We start from the raw sequence: 16,798 nt of genomic DNA, 5'->3' as shown, positions 1-16,798 counted from the left end.
CTTCAATTCTCTCTTAACCTTCCTTCTGACTACCAATCCATTCTTCTCTACACATCTTTTATGAGAAACAAGTCAAAACAGAATGGCAAGATACATGCGTCTTAACAACCACTTTTTAAAGTCTCTTCATTTTAAGAGCAAAACAAAATAGTAAAACAAAATCTTAATCCAGAGCGGGGCCATAGTTTCTGAGTTCAAGTTGCCCTTACTGTAGCTGTCTACGTTCATGGGGGTTGGCTCCCACACAGATAAAATCAGTAGGGGCTCAAGGCCCTTCCATAGAACAGTGCAATATTTGCATGTAACCTACTCCTATCTTCTTATATACTGTAAATCATCGCTAGATACTTGTAATACCTAATATAATGTAAATGCTATGTAAGCAAATGTTATGCTTTAGGGAATAAATGATAAGCAAAGAGTCTATACACAAAATTCAGGACAGAAAAAATTATGCAAACACTTTTGATCTGTGGTGGACTATGTTGGTAGAGGGAGGAGACTATGTCTGAATTTTTTTTTGTGGTTTGGTCCCCTAGGCCAAAATAAAGCCCCAATAGTTCCATTATTAAGTGGTTAGGTCCAAACAATTTCACAAGTACTTATGTCCTAACAACTAATAACCGTTAAAAAATATACGCAAATAGAATAAAGAAAGATATTTTTTGTGCTTCAATAAGCACAACTGGTTAACAATGAATGTATCTGTTGGGCACTAGGTAACTTCTCAAACTTTGAGATCACATCGATCACATCGATGACTCCACCTGTATTTCCTGTCCCTGTTGATTTGCGCTGGGAACTGCCTTTTATCCCAACAACTTTAGGAAACCCGACTTCAGTGCTGTGGCTTCACTGAAAGGAACCCCACATGATCTAAAGCTGGAACTGCGTGAGTTTCGGCTAGTGCTTCCTCTGGTGTTGAAAGCATCAGCATGTTTCCCTGCACACGCTCTACACCCACCTGACAGCACCCTTTGAGTTTATTGCTACGCCCCCGGACAGTAACCATGTCCTTAGCCCTTATTCCCTTTAACTCCCATTTTATCCCTCTGCTCTCTGTACAATAAACCTCTTGATAAAGTTGTTTATAAATCATTCCTTATCCCACTGCAATCTAATCTCTGTTCCTACTACTCCATTGAAGTAGTTTTCATGAAAGCTACCAGTAAAACTGATTTACTAATCTAATGGGCACTCCCAGATCTTAAACCTCCTAATGCTAGGGAAATGGTTTATCCTTTGACTGCCATCTCTTTAACAGCTTTCCTCGTAAATACTTGGCTCTTTTGCCCTTTCTCTCACCGTTATTGCTTCTCTCTCTCTCTCTCTCTCTCTCTCTCTCTCTCTAAATCACTATTGGTACATCTTACTTATCTTTGCATGTCCAGAATACAGGGTCATGCGAAGTAAGGAGGTAGTGATAGTTGAGCATTTTACAGGCATGAAAGGAAAATTCTGGAAGAAAACCTCAGCAACTTACAGCACATATATGGGAGGAATGGAATGTATCATTGATGGACATAAAAGTTAATTCAGGATAATTGCCATGCAACCAGGACACACTAATCTTCCTGTAAGGTATAAATAACTATTCTAAACCTCTGCCTTACTTACCTGCAAAACTTTGTCTTTTATTGTGCCAAACCAACCTAAAGTGAGAAAATCCTCCTTGTTCCCCAGCCTACTACTGTATTACACAGTTCCAGTTACTTCTGGGGACTATGGGAATGCATTGACCATATCTTTTTTAAAAGATGTATTTATTTTTTAATAATTTATTCATATGAGGGGCAGAGTTACAGAGAGGGAGAGACAGAGAAAGGTCTTCCACCTGCTGGTTCACCACTTAAATGGATGCAGTGGCCAGGGCTGTGCCAGTCTGAAGCCTGGAGCCAGGAACTTCCAGGTCTCCCACATGGGTGCAGGGATTCAAGCACTAAGGCCATCCTCCACTGCTTTCTGAAGCCTTTAGCAGAGAGCTGGATTGGAAGAAGAGCAGCCAGGACATGAACTGGTGCCCAAATGGGATGTGGGCACCTCATGTGGAAGCTTAACCCACTATGCCACAGTGTTGGTCCCTGTTTGCATTTATTTGAAAGGCAGAGTTAGAGGGAGAGACAGAGACAGAGAGAGAAATCTTCCATCTGTTGGTTCAACCCCCAGATGGCCATAAAGGCTGGGGCTGGGTCGGGCCGAAGTCAGGAACCAGACGCTTCATCTGGGTCTATCAAATGGGTTGTAGAGACCCAAGCATGTGGGCCATCTTCCATTGCTTTCCCAGACCATCAGCAGGGAGCTGGATTAGAAGTGGGGCAGCCAGGACACCAACTGGCACCCATATGGGATGCTGGTGTTGCAGGCAGCAGCTGAACCCACTACGCCATAGCGCTGGCCCCGACCATTCCTTCCCAATGCCGCATCAAGGCACTGCCGTCCCGTCCATGCCCAGTAAGTGATGAAAATCTGTTTGTTCCTCACGCCACAGCTTGAGCCCAACTCTAAGTCAGATTAGTGACTTGGCTGACAACACCGGCACACGTCTGCAGGATCATACAGAGCTATGGGGCAGCGCTTCACTTTCCTGTGCTTTGTTTCTGATGAACAATAGCAGAGCTCTCCCCTCAAAGAAAAGAGAAAAAAACTTGAAAATGTCTTTGCAGAAGGATGAAGACTGTTGGCAACCTTTCCCGCTGCTTTCAGCCGACAAGCTTTCAGAAACACTGGATCCGAGTTTCCGAGTTTTACGTGTCACCTTGTTACTTTTTGAGTCTACCAACAAAACATCTCACATTTAACTGGTTTAAAAAAGTGGGCATTGTGGCATAAGCTAAGCCTTCATTTTGAGCCCTGGTTGCTCCTCTTCCAACCCAGGTCTCTCCTATGGCCTGGAAAAGCAGCGGAAGATGGCCCAAGTGCTTGGGTCCCTGCACCAGCGTGGGAGACCTGGAGGAGGCTCCTGGCTTTGGATCAGCTCAGTGGCCATTGCAGCCATCTGGAATGCACCAGTGGATGGAAGACCCTTCTCTCTGTCTCTCCTTCTCTGTAACTCTGCCTCTTCTTCTTCAAACAAACAAAATCAGTGGGGGAGGAGTAAGCATTTAGGCTGGTGGCTGATGTCCTTGTCTCACATTAGAAGGCTTGGGTTCTGAGCCAGCGCTGTGGTGTAGCAGGTAAAGCTGCCACTTACAGTGCCAGCATCCCATATGTACACCGGTTCAAGTCCTGGCTGCTCCCCTTCCGATCCAGCTCTCTGCTACGACCTGGGAAAACAGTAGAAGATGGCCCAAGTCCTTGGGCCCCTGCACCTGTGTGGGAGACCTAGAAGAAGCTCCCGGCTGCTGGCTTTGGATCAGTGTAGCTCTGGCCATTGCAGCCATCTGAGGAGTAAACCAGTGGATGGAAGACCTCTCTCTCTGCCTCTGCCTCCCTATAACTTTGTCTTACAAATAAATAAATCTTAAAAAAAAAAAGGGAGGGGGGAAGAAGGCTTGGGTTCAGTACCTGGCTGCAGCCTCCTGCTAATGCAGGCTCTGGGAGGCAGCAGTGATGGCTCAACATGGGAGACCTGGGTTGAATTCTTGGCTCCTGGTTCAGCCATTTCAGACATTTGGGGACTGGACCAGTGGATGCGAGGTCTCCCTCTCTCACTCTCTCTTTCTGTCTCTCCCCACTGCTCTCTCAGGGGGGTAAAAATGCACCTTGGGAATCTTCAGATTCTGAGTACAAATATTTGAATAAAATCAGGTATTCTGAGGACTATTTTACTGAAGTCTTATAGATTTTAAATGTGGCCAAGGACAGCAGCCTGCGGGCATAACAGGTGTCAGGGATGTTTGCAGGGTTTATCCAGTAGTCTCAGAGAAAAGAACACTGAGGTTGTTGTCAGGGGGGAAAATCTGAAAATTCCTTTTTACCGCTCAGTAATCCAGTTATCTTTAGATGACTACTTGTTATACTGATAAGGAAGATTTTCATCTTGAACACTACAAGGGAATTCCAGTCTCCTGGAAGAGAATTTCATATGATAACTGAGTAGTCTTGCATTCTAGAAGGCGTTGCTGTGGTATGAAGGTGGTTGGTTTCCACCAAAACTCACGCTGAGGCTTGGTCCCCAATGTAACAGGGTTGAGGGCTGCAGGGGCTTTTAAAGAGGGGTTACTGCCTTGTTGAGGGAGTGACTTCTCACACTCACAGGAGTGGATTGGTTACTGTGAAGGGTGAGCATCTCCTCTCCATACCTGTCATACGGTGCTTCCAGGTTTTGGCCCAGTTTAACAAAACCAAGTCATATACACATATCTTTCCTCCTATAGCCGATGATCACTAAGTTGTTTTTGCTTACTCCTTTTCTCTAGGATGTGCAAGGAAGTCCCCCTTATGGGAGCCATCAGCTATATACTTCAATGTGAAAGAATAAAAGTGAAGCAAGAACTATTTCCCTCTGTTGCGATAGTCACTTTCACGTGTGCAACAGCTACGTGGGGCCAGGACTCCATCTGGGCGGCTGAGATATAGGACATTTCCACAACCCCAGAAAGTCCTATTGTGAGCACTGCTCTAGACTATTTTTGACTCTGACCTCTTGGTCATCGCTAAATTAGATCCCATGAGTTATTCCCAGAAATGATTTAGTCCCGAGGGACAGGCCCGTGATAACCCATCACGGGAGAATACCAAAAACTCTAAGATGTGCGTGTCACAATTTACAACCTGGAATACTTCTTCCAGTGACTGGAATGCTCCTGCCCACTACTTCTACTCTAATATTCAGGATATGGGGTGGTGGTCTTAAGTTTCTGGGTGACCATCACCTAATAACCCAAGATAGGTCCATCAAATTGCTTCTTCCCTTGGAAATTCGGACCTGGGCAAAGGGTGTTTCATAAAGGTGCTCTGGGTGTCGCCAGGAGCAGCAGTCTTACTTCTTTATGTAACCCTGGCAGCAACAGTCTTACTCCTCTAGAGACAACCAGGAGTTGGAGAAAGCTACAAAGAAAAGCCAAACAGGCACACGGAGACTGGGCTGCTCCTTGGGTTTTCTGTATTTCGCTTCCTTTCCCTCCCCTGGGCTTAGTTGCATTCCTGACTTCAGGTTTCTTGAGAAAAACATCTTAACAGTGAATTCCTCCTTGATGCTCAAGTTAGCTCAAATCTGTGTTCTACTGGGATTCAGAATCTCAACTAATAGACATACCCCGTGTGTGTGCGCGTGCATGTGCGCGTGCAGCTGTGCATACAGCACTGATAACAGGTACTGAGGTCTTCACATTCCAGAGGTGGATGCAGTTGTGCGCTGGCCCCCTACGACCTCTCTGGACTTTTCCTTTTCCTCTTGTTCTATCTCCTTCTCATCTTAACAGTGCACTTAGGCTGCTGTTTCTCTCTCTACATGCAAACGTACCTTCTGCGGTCTTTGTGGGTGTGGCCACTTCATTAAATCATGTAATAGCAACTTCTGGTTTGCATTGCATTGTAACCTCTCAGCCCTAAGTAATTCAGTCAACCTACATCCCACATATAACTGGAAATAGGATCCCTCTAGTGCCTCCTGAAATGAAAACCTGGTGCGAACCCCAACTGAGTGTGGCGCTGAACGTGACCGCCTGATGCCTCTTGTGAGGACTCGGATCTGGAGCCGGCTGTGCAAAGACCCGGAGCGAGGGACACCCGAGGGACACCCTGACGGAAGAGGCTGAGGAGTGACAGCAGCAGGGTGGGGTGGGGGGGACTGGTGTGAGCTGGGGCAGGCAGGCCTGTCAGTGCAGGGTTGAGGGTCTATAGTAATACCTTTAGTGCAACGGTACCTATTAAGGAATTCAAGCAAGGGAGTGACCGGATTGCGCGTGTTAGAAATTAAACCGAGCAGCCCCTTTGCTACCGTCTGGGCAACCGAAGGTGGGGGCGGTGCTGCAGGGGCTGGCGAGGACTGGAGGGCGAGAGCTTTGGGATCCTGCCGGTGAACAGCACAGCTCTGGCTTAAGTCACCCCTTGCACCCGCCCTCCCATCAAAGCTGTCAGCGTCGTGGTCCCTGGGCCCCAACCCTCACTTTGTTTCCTGCAGCTCTGCCCTCCGCTGCCTCGACGCCAGCCATCCCCCAAAATCCAATTCTGCCATCACTTGTGTGTGTCTGTGGCCCAGGGGGTGACTGCCGGAAAAATCGCCTGGAGAGGTCCGCAGTGTCTGCGGCGCAATGCACCCCTAACTTTTTCATGTCCATAGACGGCTGGTTCGCAGGTCGGTGTCGCTATTTTACACCGCATCTCCTCGTTCTGTATTCTCTCTCTGCAAACCACCTAGGGCGCAATCCCTTCAGCACAACTCGTGCTTCTGAAACCCTGGGTTCCCTGGCGCCGGTGCAGAGGGCGCCGCGCGTAGGGACCCCTGCCTCCGTCCACAGCAAGCCGCCCATTGTCCGAGTGCGCCGGACCGGGATGCGGCGTGCATTTCCTGCACGGTCGGCCTCCTCGGGGGCCCCGAGTTTTGCTCCCTAAGGTTTCCCTCCTGCACGCCACCCAAAACACTGGGGCACGCGGTTCCTGAGCAGGTGGACGGCTACCAACTTTTCCCTGGCTGTCACCCTCCAGGCCACCACCGTCCGGTAAAGTTCTGAAAAGCAACGCAACCCAGCCCCTCGTGCAAAGAGAGGCCAGTCCAGCTGGGGGCGGGTTGGGGGTACGGACACGAGGCGCTGTTCCTGCCCCCCGTCAACCGCTCCGTGGGCACACGCAGGGCTTTCTCGGAGCTGCGCTTCAGAACGGCCTCCCGGGAGGGACCCACAGGCCGAGGGGGCCCCAGCGCGCCGCAGCGCTCGCTCGCTCCCGCCTCGGCCGGGTGCGGGCGACCCCCGGCGCCCAGCCGAGCCGAGCCGGGCCGGGCCGGGCCTCCCAGCGGCGACGCTCTGGCCCGCGCTCGCTCGATGGTTTCTGCGCGGCGGCCGGGCCCGCGCGGTCCTGTCGCCAGGGGGCGCGCTGGCCGGCGCCGCCAAGCTCCGAACTGCGCGGCCCGACTCGTGTCCGCCATATTGGATGCCGCAGCCGCTGCTGCCAGCGCTTCCTCCTCTGTCTTCGCCGTGCGCTGCTGGTTCCTGCGGCCCGAGCGGCGGGGAGGTGAACCCGGAGCCTGTCGGAGGAGAACGAAGAAGGGGGTGGAGAGTGTAGGGGGACGGGGCCAGCGGGTAGGGGACCGAGACCGAGCGGGGCGGAGAAGAGAAGGCGCCGCGGCCCAGCCCCTCCCCCGCCCGCCGCCGACCCGCCCCGGCAGCGCCTCTGTTCCCCAGACCGGCGCTCCGCCCGCCCTCGCGGCCATGCCGGGGCCCCGCCGCCCCTGAGGGAGCCCTTCCCGACCAGTGCCCGTCCTTCCTCTCCCGCCCCGGGGTCGCGGCGGCCGCTCTCCGGCCCGCTCTCCCCTCCCCGTGCAGTGGCCGCCGCCTCTTCCGCCGCCGGGCTCGGGGCCTCCGCAGCGACAACATGGAGGCCGTGAAAACCTTCAATAGCGAGGTTGGTATCGCAGCCCGGCCGCCCCCCGCGCCCGCGCCCCCGCCCCGGCCGCGGGGCGAGCCCCGCGCGAGGAGGGTGGGCGCGGGCCCGCGGGCTCCCCGGGGTGGGGCGCGCGGCGGCCTCGCGGGCCGTGGGGGAGGGGTGTCGCTCCCGGGCGCCCCTCCCCCGGGCCCGGGCGGCGGGCGGGGTCTGCGCGCGGCCGCGGGCTGCGCCCCGGAGGCTGCCGGCGGGTCCCCCGGGGGCGCTGCCGCCGCGCCCTGCCGGCTCCGGGGCCCCGGAGGGGTTACCTGCGCGCGGGACCTCGCCCCGCGGGCCTCGGCCGGGCCCTCAGGAGGCGCGCGGCGGCCGGGAGCCCGCGGGCTGGTGCGCTGCGGTCCCGCTCCTCGTGGTGTTGGTAGCGGAGCCGGGGACTCGAGCTAATTGGACAGGCGGGGATGCCCTGTCCCACCTCTCCCTCCCTCTCTCCCTCTCTCTCTTTCTCTCTCCCCCCTCTCTCTTCTCTCTCCCTCCCTCCCTCTCTTCTCTCTCTCCCTCCCTCCCTCTCTTCTCTCTCCCTCTCTTCTCTCTCTCTTCCTCCCTCCCTCTCCTCTCTCTCTTCCTCCCTCCCTCCTCTCTCCCTCCCTCTCTTCTCTCTCCCTCCCTCCCTCTCTTCTCTCTCCCTCCCTCCCTCTCTTCTCTCTCCCTCCCTCCCTCTCTTCTCTCTCCCTCCCTCCCTCTCTTCTCTCTCCCTCCCTCCCTCTCTTCTCTCTCCCTCCCTCCCTCTCTTCTCTTCTCTCTCCCTCTCTTCTCTCTTTCCCTCCCTCCCTCTCTTCTCTCTCCCTCTCTCTCCTCTCCTCTCTCTCTTCTCTCTCCCTCCCTCTCTCTTCTCTCTCCCTCCCTCTCTTCTCTCTCCCTCTCTTCTCTCTCTCTTCCTCCCTCCCTCCCTCTCTCTCTTCTCTCTCCCTCCCTCCCTCCCTCTCTTCTCTCTCCCTCCCTCCCTCCCTCTCTTCTCTCTCCCTCTCTTCTCTCTCTCTTCCTCCCTCCCTCCCTCTCTTCTCTCTCCCTCTCTTCTCTCTCTCTTCCTCCCTCCCTCTCTTCATCCCTCCCTCTCTTCTCTCTCCCTCCCTCCCTCTCCCTCCCTCCCTCTCTTCTCTCTCTCCCTCCCTCTCTTCTCTCTCCCTCTCTTCTCTCTCTTTTCCTCCCTCCCTCTCTTCTCTCTCCCTCCCTCTCTTCTATTTCCCTCTCTCTCCCTCTTCTCTCTCCCTCTTTCTTTCTCTCTCTCCTCTCTCCCTCTCTTCTCTCGCCCTCTTCTCTCTCCCTCTCTTCTCTCTTCCTCCCTCTCTCTCTTCTCTCGCCCTCTCTCTCCTCTCTCTCTCTCCTCTGGCCCTCTTCTCTCTCCCTCCTTCTCTTCTATTTCCCTCTCTCTCCCTCTTCTCTCTCCCTCCCTCTCTTCTCTCGCCCTCTCTCCCTGTCTCTCTCTCCCTCTTCCCCTCTTCTGTCTGCCTCTCTCTCTCTCCCTCTCTCTCCTCCCCCATCACCACGGGAAGACCCGAGGGCAGGGTAGGGGTAGGTCCGTGCCTGGGAACGGGAGATGCTGACCGCAGCATCGCCCACGGAGGCAGGTGTCCGCTGTTCACAGTGGAACCCGAAATGGTCTTGGGAAAGAAGACGGGATTTCGGAAAAAAAAAAATACTCGGGTTCTTTTCAAACTCCCGACTTTTTTGTAGACCTCATCACAAACAGCAAGTGCGTCTTCGCACAAGCGGCATTCTCACCTCAGTGAGCCTTAGAATATTTGAATTTGGTGGTAACGACTGTAAATTTTACGAAATTTTGATTTGCAAGTGTAACACTATAGACGATATTGTAGTTATCAGTATCGTAAATACTCATTTGTTAAATACCAGACTTCTGTTTTTACCCAAATGGAACAACACTTTCAAACACTGAGTGGTTTTCATTAAAACTTTTTTTTTTTTTTTAAATTTAAGAATTAACATTTGGGAAGCTTAGCAAAGGTGAAGGCTAACATGTGGAGTGGACTGTCCCTGTTAGAGAAAGCAGTGGATTTTTTGGGGGGTGAAGGATTTTCTTTCATGTACTGGAGGGTTTTTTAAAGCATTTAAGCAACTTGCTAAATAAATTAGCAATAAATGGGAGCCCTTTTCATTTTATCAATTCATAGCTGGTAATTTGGGGCAGATTTTTTTCCATTTATAAAATTTGGTTCCACCACTCGATATAGTGCTTGAAATATGGACTGAAGAGTATTTAGTGATACCGTATGTTCAGCTTACTTTTTAAAAAAAAATATTTGTTTATTTGAATGTCAGAGTTAGAGGAGAGCCAGAGACAGATCTGTCTTCCATCCACTGGTTCACTTCCGGCCAGCAGAAACCAGGAGCTCCTTCCAGGTCTCCCACGTGGGTGCAGGGGCCCCAGAACTTGGCCCATCACCTACTGCTGTGCCAGGCGCTTGAGCAGGGAGCTCTGTTAGAAGTGAGGCGGCGGACCGATCTGGCGCCAGTGTGGTTGCTACTATGTCACAGCTCCATCCCCTCAGTTTATTGTTAATAGTTTGACAACTCTGTAGCTTTTCTACTTGTTACATGTAGTGCTGTAGCACTAGTGGTAAAGTTGCTTTTTAAGATTTATTTATTTGAAAGGCAGAGTTACACAAGAGAGGGAGAGACAGATCTTCTCTCTGCTGGTTCGCTCCCCAAGCACCCGGAATAGCCCCAGGCAGAGTCTGCAGCTTCGTTCAGGTCTCTGAGCTTGGTGGCAGGTGCCCAAACACTGGGCACTTCCACTCTTTGCCCAGGCACATTAGCAAGGAGCTGTATTGGAGGTGGAGCAGCTGGGACGTGTTCCAGGTGACCCTTAACTCACTGTGCTGCAAAGCATGCCCCTAAAATAAGGTTTTTAAATCAAAAGTTCATTTTCAATGCGATTGTTGGATTTCAAAGTCCCGCCCTCATTCTGATGGGTCTCTGTCTAGTGGGTTTCTAATGGGTGTCTTGCACTCCCCATCCCCTCACTTTTTCCATGGGAGACTCTAGTGGAAGATGTGAACAGGTGGTCACTGCTTTTTATTTTAGGATTGATGAAAGTTAAGGGGCATAGCGTCTTCATGCCTTGCTAGTCTTTCCCCTCTTGTCATCTTTGTGGGAACTTGGGGTTCCTGACAGTTCCTTGTTAGCACATGTGGTGCTGTTACCTTTTCCAAATGGATTTCAGAAAACTCAGAAATCTTTTAACTTCCCTTTTCACTAATATTCTTTAATTTCACCATCTTCAAAAGTTACCTTAAAAATAACAGTAGTACACAGAGAGTTGAGAGAGAAGCATATATCTGATTCAGAAAAAGACATTTTTGTTTAAACACATAGCAAAAGTTTTTTAAAATTTTGATACTAGTTTCTGTGAATGATAAATGCTGATGCGGTAAATGTTTTAAGTAGCCGTATGCTACAAAGTAGTTCAATAATTACTAATTTCCATTAAGTCATGTGTTGCAGACTACAAAAAGGAATCTTCAGTTATAGGATTAGGAGAAATGGATATTTTTAGGATACTTATAATGAATTTGGCTTTTAAAGATGTTTTTCCTTGGGTTGAATCTATAACAACTTGCAGTGTTGTCAAGAAATTGTGTTTGCTCATAAGGCATCAGCATTTAGCTCTAGGAATAATCATTAATGTTTGTCAGATATTTTTCATTAAATGTAGGAAAGGATTTTCTTTTTGGCTTGCGAATTCTTATGTTTTTTTAAGACTGAACTCTTCCCCCCACTCCCACTTTTTAATTTAGCAAAGAACATTGACTTGAAAACAGGAACGTGCCTGATTTTTAACTTAAGAAATCAGATTTTTAGTCTGCAAAGGGTGGATGAGTTTCAGCTTGTTAAAGCCCTGATTGTTTGCAGGATATACCTTCCCTCCCCCAGTAGCAACGTTTTTCAAGAGTTCTATGTCTTCTCACCCCTATTTAAAATTACTATTAGAAGATCCTTTAATTGTGCAGAAATTATTTTTTAGATTCCTTTTAATCGGCACAAGTTAAATGAGATTTAGACTTAAGAATTGACCTTCAAATACCTGCCATGCTACTTTTCTGGGGAAACCTTAATTCTGTTTTAGTATCATGTGAAGAAGAGTTAATCCCAGGACGACTACTGTGAAGACGAATTGTCCAGATTATGGTACAGGGTTGGTCCTTTCCTGGAGCTGAGAACTGTAGGGAATCAGTCGTCACAGGGTGTGGTTGGTGCTGCTGCTCCAGTACAGCTTAAATTTGTGGAGCACTTGAGGACTGCAGTTGGTTGCTGGAATGTGACTCTTTTATGTAAATTGTGTTTCCATACAGTGCTTAAGAATGACCACTGTTTGGGGTGAGTGTTTGACAAAGTGCTTCTTGGGATGCCCACAACCCATATTGGAGTGCCTAGGTTCAAGTCCTGGCTCCACTTCCAACTCTGACATCCTGCTGACATGCACCCTGGGCGGCAGCAGTGATGGGTGAAGTAGTTGGGTCTCTGCCCCCAGCATGAAAGGTCTGGATTGAGTTCTTGCTTTCTGACTTAGGCCTGGCTCAGCCCAGCTTTATGTGGGCATCTGGAAAGTGATCCAATAGATAGGAGTGTGCTCTCTGTCTTTCAAATGAATAGAAGTAGAAGTAGGTAAGAAGAAAAGATAGGAGAGCGATCACACTTATATGGAGGTCGTTCTAGTAGGGTCTCTGTCTTCCTTTCTTCCCCCTCCCTCAAGTGAGGTAGGGCATGAGAATGGCAGTGTGTGATCCTTTCCTTTAGAAAATGTCAACTCAGGAGGCATTTCAGAACAGAGAAACTCTGTAATATACGGGAATATAAGAATCTATCAATCTTAGTTATGTTTAGACATAGTAACTGGAAGAGGTAAGTTTTGCTTCTGTATCGAATTCTTTTTAATTTTTTAGGCCTTAACAAGACATGTTGTCTCAATACAGTTATCACACTTCAAAAAGATAATAAATTTGTAACACAATCGAATAGCAGTCAGTGATTTTGTAAATAGTTATAGTCTCCCTCCCACCCCCCCAATCCATTCCTCTTGATGCTTTCAGTAAGCTGAGTGGAAAGAAGTAGGACCAGAAATGTGGGCTTGAGATGTGTCAGAAAAAATAATTTTAGCTTCATTTGGGAATTTACTTCGGTTCGTAAATTGAGAGGATCCTGTTCCCTTTTACCTTCTAAGTATATCTAAATCCTTAGTGATTTGTTTGTTTTGCTTTAAGATACTCTAATTATCTTACTTTTTTAAAGTAAGGATGAAGACTGTCCAGTTATTTTAACATCTAGTACGTGTTTCCAATTTTGTATCAGGAGAGTATTTTGTCTAACTATAGGACTTTTTGTAATCTTCCACCAATCTAGTAGTAGATAGGGATTGCAGAGAAAGTGGAGATGGTAGAGAGATTGAGAAAACATGTGAAACTGGTTTCAGGATGTGTGTTTTCCCTTTTATCTGTGGTTCCAAAAGAATTTATTTGAAGCAGCTATGAAACATTACACTTTTCTTTCATTTTCATCTGCCAGGGAATCTATCTTTTTCTTTCCTGTTTTTGTTTTCTAGAAGTTCTGGGCAGTTTTATCAGCCAGGCCATATTTTTTTTTTCCACCTTGTGAAACTCCCTTAAAGATGAAGCATACTTGATGTTATAAAGCAAGAAAGCGCTCTGAACCTCTCCCTGCCCCAGTGGCTTGGATCATGGTTTCTCAACTCTGCACTGTTGATATCTTATTTTTTAAAAAACATTTTATTTACTTATTTAGAGTTAGAGAGGGAGAGACAAGAGAGAAAGGTCTTCCATCCACTGGTCTGCTCCCCAAATGGCTGCAATGGCTGGAGCTGAGGTGATCTGAAGCCAGAGGCTTCCTCTGAGTCTCCTAAGTGGGTGCAGGGGCCCAAACACTTGGGCTGTCTTCTGCTGTATTCCCAGGTCATAGCAGAGAGCAGCCCAGACTAGAACTGGTGCCCATATGGGATGCCAATGCTGCAGGCTGAGGCTTAGCCCACTGTTGATATTTTAGACTGGATACTTTTTTTTTTTAATTTTTATTTATTTGACAGATAGAGTTATAGATAGAGAGACAGAAAGATCTTCTGTTGGTTCACTCCCCAAATGACCGCTACAGCTGACGCTGCGCTGATCCAAAGCCAGGAGCCAGGTGCTTCTTCCTGGTCTCCCATGCGGGTGCAGCGGCCCAAGGACTTGGGCCATCCTCCACTGCCCTCCTGGGCCACAGCAGAGAGCTGGACTGGAAGAGGAGCAACTGAGACTAGAACCCGGCGCCCATATGGGATGCCAGCGCCGCAGGTGGAAGATTAACCTAGTGAGCCACAGGCCGGCCCCCTGTATACTTACTTGTAGGGAATGGTACTTTGCATTGTGGGGTGTGTAGTAGCACCCCTGACTTACATGCACTGGATGTCTGTACCACCCTCCACAATTGTGACAACCAGGACCAGCATTGTGGTGTAGCAAGTTAAGCTTTTGCCTGCAATGTCCACATCCCATATTGGCACCAATTCAAGACCTGGTTGCCCCTCTTTCATTCCAGCTCCTTGCTAACATGCCTGGGAATGCATTGGAAGATGGCCTAAGTCCTTGGGTCCCTGCACCAAAGTGGGAGACCTAGAGGAAGCTCCAGGCTCCTGGCTTTAGCCCGGCCCAGTCCCAACCATTGCAGCCATTTGGAGAATGAATCAGTGGATGGAAGACCTTGCTCTCTCTGTCTCTCCTCCTCTCTCTGTAACTCTGCCTTTCAGAAAAGAAAAATCTTAAAAATTGTGCCAACTAAGAATGCCTCCAGGCATTACCAGATGTCCCTTGGTGGTAGTAAAGTGTGACCTTAGTTGATATCACTGACTTGGGCCCCCCATTAAACTGTCTTAAAACACTTTCCTGTCTAGTGATTACTATAATTTTTAGTAATTAGTAATAGTCTTTACCACTATACTGTAAGCTGGGTGAGGGTGGTGATTGTGTATCCTCAATTCTTCATATCCTTGGTACATAGCACAGTATCTTCATACTTAATATAAATACCAAATAAAGACTTCCTGAGTGAGTGGATAGGTGATATAGTAGATAGTGGAATGGCCTTGGCCAAGACAGTTAGCATTCCAGGACATTTGGTTTTAAAATAAATGACCAACTTAGATATTTGGGCTCCCCATTAGTGGAACTGTGGTTAATTTGGTGTAAAGTTAGTTTTTTTTTTTTTGAGAACTTTGTAGGTCTAAGCATTATTTTAAAGATCATTTTATGGCACTGTAACAATATAGGAAATTAGGCAGAAATTTTAAACAGGACTCTGATCTGTTTATGATTTTCACTTCTTACTATGAGGGAGGTAGGTGAGAAGGGGCTACAATGTTGAAGATTCCAGTTAGGTTCAATTCATCCTGAATTTTATGTTGTATAGTAAGTATGGTTTTTATTTGCAAATCCACTTTTGTTTTTCAGTTTAAGATGGTATATAGTAAAATTATTTTTCTTACATTAAATATTTAAGGATACAAACAAAATTGGGATTGTTGATAAATATTTTCAAATTTTGTTTGACTTGAGTACTACAGTCTTAATCATTAAGAATGAAAATATTTTGGCAGTATTGAAATTCATATCATCTTATTCTAGACTTAACTTGCACGGAGTTTGTTATAGACATTTTGATTCCCCCATCTCCCAAATAGTCATTTCATGCTCTTTGGCTGTGTTTTTAAAAGGGATATGGGTAACTTTGAGTTAGTGGTATTACTGCTTGTATATGCAATTTCAGATATCTCTTTCTAGGGCCAGTTTTGCTGTTATTGGAGAACTTCTAACTCATATTGGTATGAGAATGTAATCAACCTTGACCTTGAACACTGCCTGAGCTCCTGCACACTCAAGTGAGCTCATTTTATCTGGTTTTGTTTTCTCAACATCTTTCTCTACTCCTCTCTCTCAGGATTGTGCCTCTACTCCTGCTTGTACAGACTGCTTTTCCAGCAGCATGGACACAAGAAGCATAGTAAGATGATTATAACCCACATAAGGCAGGCCCTTTGGAAACTTTTAGGCTTAAATTGGTAGTGAAATGATGTATTGATTATGTGGTCGTACTTGGAAAGCAGAATGAACTTTGTCACTTAGAATATATTACTAATCTAAAAGAGCACTTAGGGATTAAGTTGAATTTCTGCACAAAAAATTTTGGAATTTCTTCCCAAAAAAACTATTAATGCACTTAATAGTAAGCATAAATCATATATAAGATCTTGTTACATTTACTTATATTCTGCTCCACAGAGTTTTACTGTATTTTTTTTGATAAAAGAAAACATAATTTGAGTGAGATGTGTAGACCCCATTATTTGATGGCTGAAAATTAAATACATCTTATCTTTTGAGGAAGTTCTTCAAACTATAAGATGACAAATTATTGGCACACATGCTATAGGAATGGAGAAGAAAAGGCCAAAGCAAATTTTAATTTTCTAGAGAGGAGCAGATTGTAGTAGAGGGTACTATTATGTGAAGTAAATGCGGATTAGAAATATTTCTATAGCCTGGATTTCTTACCTGAATTAATTCTGCCTTAAGTTTAGTTGTAAACATGATGCATTTATTCTTTCTGAGTTTGATTTGTGCATTTATTTTGTCTAATTCTATTTTATGAGAGTTTGATATAGCTGTATTATAAACTTAGGAAGGAGTATGTAAATGTGTTAAAATACATGTTGCAGGTCAAGAAATATTTCAAGAACATGAACATTACCTCAGTCAGGAATGAGGAATTGAATTTTCATGTTCTCTGATGATAGTTATTAGGGTAATGCATGCCAAATGTGTTTCTAAAATAATTTTGCAACTTAATGTAATATATGTAAATTGTCTTGAAAGACCTGGAGTTTCATGTCTTTTATTCATTCATTCATTTAATTAATACTTAGTGAATGCTGATTTTGTGTCGGGTTTTTTTTTCTTTTTTTTGCCTCCTGGGATACAGTGGTAAACCAGACAGGCAAAATCCATAGCCTCTTAGACCTGACATTCTTGTGATCCCTCTCCTTTTGCCTCATCAGCACCGTGCCTAATGAACTTGCTCCAGAGCTTAGCCAGCTCCGCTGGCCCTTGGATGGCTTGTTTGCTAGGAACTGGGCTGATGTAGCACTTCTCTCGCCTCAGTCCTGCCTGGTCCATTCTCATCATTCTGTCCCCAGAGTCCAGACGGTTCATCTGCTCGAAATAGAGCCTTAACAGTAGACTTATTTAAACAAAACTGTTAA

At 47.2% G+C, this 16,798-nt stretch overlaps 1 protein-coding gene across 11 annotated transcripts in view; it reads left to right on the top strand.

The window, feature by feature from the left end:
- The window catches only part of SCAF8 (SR-related CTD associated factor 8), a 292,087-nt gene that overhangs the window by 39,519 nt on the left and 235,770 nt on the right, over positions 1-16,798 (top strand). For 4 of the 11 annotated variants that reach the window (XR_007923153.3, XR_007923154.3, XM_051855237.3 and 1 more), the window contains exons 1-2: positions 7,169-7,500; positions 15,478-15,540. The exons of 1 other annotated variant lie outside the window; for it this stretch is intronic. Coding sequence is in view for 8 of the 10 variants with exons in the window: in XM_051855237.3 (XP_051711197.1) it covers positions 7,471-7,500; positions 15,478-15,540 (93 nt within the window). In the remaining 2 variants the exon portion in view is untranslated. Of the gene's footprint in view, positions 1-7,008; positions 7,501-15,477; positions 15,541-16,798 lie in introns of those variants that run through there. 6 more of the 11 variants (XM_070073358.2, XM_051855238.3, XM_089332533.1 and 3 more) reach the window with 4 other exon arrangements.

Source organism: Oryctolagus cuniculus, chromosome 5 (genome assembly GCF_051225735.1).
Source record: "Oryctolagus cuniculus isolate XC-2025 breed Fujian yellow rabbit chromosome 5, ASM5122573v1, whole genome shotgun sequence".
Lineage (NCBI taxonomy): Eukaryota > Metazoa > Chordata > Mammalia > Lagomorpha > Leporidae > Oryctolagus > Oryctolagus cuniculus.
This window is presented reverse-complemented; position numbering and strand designations above follow the sequence as displayed.